Below are 2388 nucleotides of genomic sequence, written 5' to 3' on the forward strand. Positions count from 1 at the left end.
TACTACAGAGATTTTGAGTTTCAGAACCTTTATGTGCAGGCATTTTGCACAATTTCCATCCTTTTTTTTAACAGCACAGATAGAGTGAAATTATGTTTTAAGGCTTGATGTGATTCTGTATCAGGCTCAGAGTAGACACTTCCAAACCATTTGTCCTCCCTTTATTTTAAATTCTCGACTCAGTAAAAACAATTATGATAAACAGGAGTAGACTGGGAAGAGAATATGGCCCCAGAACAAGCCAGGCTGTAAGGCTCTCTTACTGTACAATTCTGTACCAAACCCCCAACTTTTTTTTTTTTAAATGCAAGAACCCTAATATTTATTTTCACAAAAAATTGTGTACAAGTAACTATTTAATACTCACACAAAACTAAAGGGACTGTTTGTGATAAGGAAAAGTTTTTTATTGTGGCTAACCAGACGGTTTAGGACAGCATAGATTTCATCTCCATGAAGAATATATTTTTCTGTAAACAAAAAAAAAAATCCATACTGTAGCGCATACTGCAGACTACTACTAAAATGGATAAGGGACAATACTGAGGTAAACTGTAGCATGCCAGTGTGAAACAACTGATCTGCAAACCATTAGAAACCATACCAGAGTGCATTGCCATTTAACATGCTCCATTAAAAGTTGTAATTTAACTGACCCATGTCTTTTTCAATCCATTTGTACATCATTCCTTTCACATGGACATCTTTAATGGCATCCTAAAATGGGAAAGAGGAGTTGGACATAAATTTTTAATCATGCATTCATATAGCATCAATGCACATGACAATTTACAGAGGAACCCATCTTCTGGGCATGGAACATGCGTCACTGGAGGTGTGGGGGGGAGGCATTTGTGAATTTCCTGCACTGGGCAGAGGGTTGGACTAGACAACCCTGGAGGTCCCTTCCAACTCTACGATCCTATGAACCCCTCCCCACAAATGCCTCTACCCTAGCAACTAACAATTTTAATTTTAATAACGGGGGAGGGCAATCCAAAGAAGCCAGGGTTAACAAATTAAAATAATGCACTGACATGGCAAGGAGGAAAATAAACAGGCACACTATCTTTCTTTATACCAACAAGCAAGAACTAAAAAGTTAGTTACACAAAGTGAATTCACAATTGAGAATGTTTTGGCAAAGAGAGAAAAAGTAAGTAATGAACTTTGTTTTCAGATAGCTAAACACAGTGACACAAGGGAGTTTTTAATGACGTCTGGGCCAGCCCAATGAAAAGTAATTGTTGTGTAGTTTACTAGCATATTCTTGCAGTCCAGCTGCTGCAGGATAAGTTACCCCAGGCTTGCAGAGACATATACCACTGAAAATGTTGAGACAGTGTGTGACTGCAATAAAAAAGACCAATGCTATGCTCGGGATTATTAGGAAGGGAACTGAAAACAAATCAGCCAGTATCATAATGCCCCTGTATAAATCGATGGTGCAACCTCATTTGGAATACTGTGTGCAATTCTGGTCACCACACCTCAGAAAGGATATTATAGCTTTGGAAAAAGTGCAGAAAAGGGCAACTAGAATGATAAAACGGTTGGAACACTTTCCGTACGAAGAAAGGTTAAAGTGCTTAAGAACATAAGAACATAAGAGACGCCAATGTTGGATCAGGCCAAAGGCCCATCCAGTCCAACACTCTGTGTCACACAGTGGCCATAAATACCAGTGCCATCAGGAGGTCCAGCAGTGGGGCCAGGACATTAGAAGCCCTCCCACTGTTGACCCCCCCCCAAGCACCAAGAAGACAGAGCATCACTTGCCCCAGAGCCCCTAGCTATACCTTGTGGCTAATAGCCACTGATGGACCTCTGCTCCATATGCTTATCTAATTCCCTTTTGAAGCCATCCATGCTTGTAGCACCCACCACTTCCTGTGGCAGTGAATTCCAAGTGTTAATCACTCTTTGGGTGAAGAAGGACGTCCTAAGAAGTACTTCCTTTTATCCGTTCTAACCCGACCGCTCTGCAGTTTCATGGAGTGCCCACGAGTTCTTGTATTGTGAGAAAGGGAGAAAAGTACCTCTTTCTCTACCTGCTCTTTCCCATGCATAATCTTATAAACCTCGATCATGTCACCCCTCAGTCGTCTTTTCTCCAAGCTAAAGAGCCCTAAGCGCTTTAACCTTTCCTCATAGGGAAAATATCATTCGAGTTGCCCTTTTCTGCACTTTTTCCAAAGCTATAATATCCTTTTTAAGGTGTGGTGCCCAGAACTGCACACAGTATTCCAAATGAGGTCTCACCATTGATTTATATAGGGGCATTATTATATTGGCTGATCTGTTTTCAATACCCTTCCTAATAATCCCCAGCATAGCATTGGCCTTCTTTATTGCAGTCACACACTGTCTTGACATTTTCAGTGAGTT

At 40.8% G+C, this 2388-nt stretch overlaps 1 protein-coding gene across 1 annotated transcript in view; it reads right to left on the reverse strand.

Moving 5' to 3' along the window:
* Positions 1 to 2388, reverse strand: part of NT5DC2 (5'-nucleotidase domain containing 2) — a 50383-nt gene that overhangs the window by 11435 nt on the left and 36560 nt on the right. Inside the window, 2 exon segments of the mRNA XM_015424793.1 lie at positions 368 to 470; positions 657 to 717. Of these exon segments, the coding sequence (XP_015280279.1) occupies positions 368 to 470; positions 657 to 717 (164 nt within the window).

Source organism: Gekko japonicus, unplaced genomic scaffold (genome assembly GCF_001447785.1).
Source record: "Gekko japonicus isolate JY-2015 unplaced genomic scaffold, Gekko_japonicus_V1.1 scaffold2880, whole genome shotgun sequence".
In the NCBI taxonomy this organism is placed as follows: Eukaryota; Metazoa; Chordata; class Lepidosauria; order Squamata; family Gekkonidae; genus Gekko; species Gekko japonicus.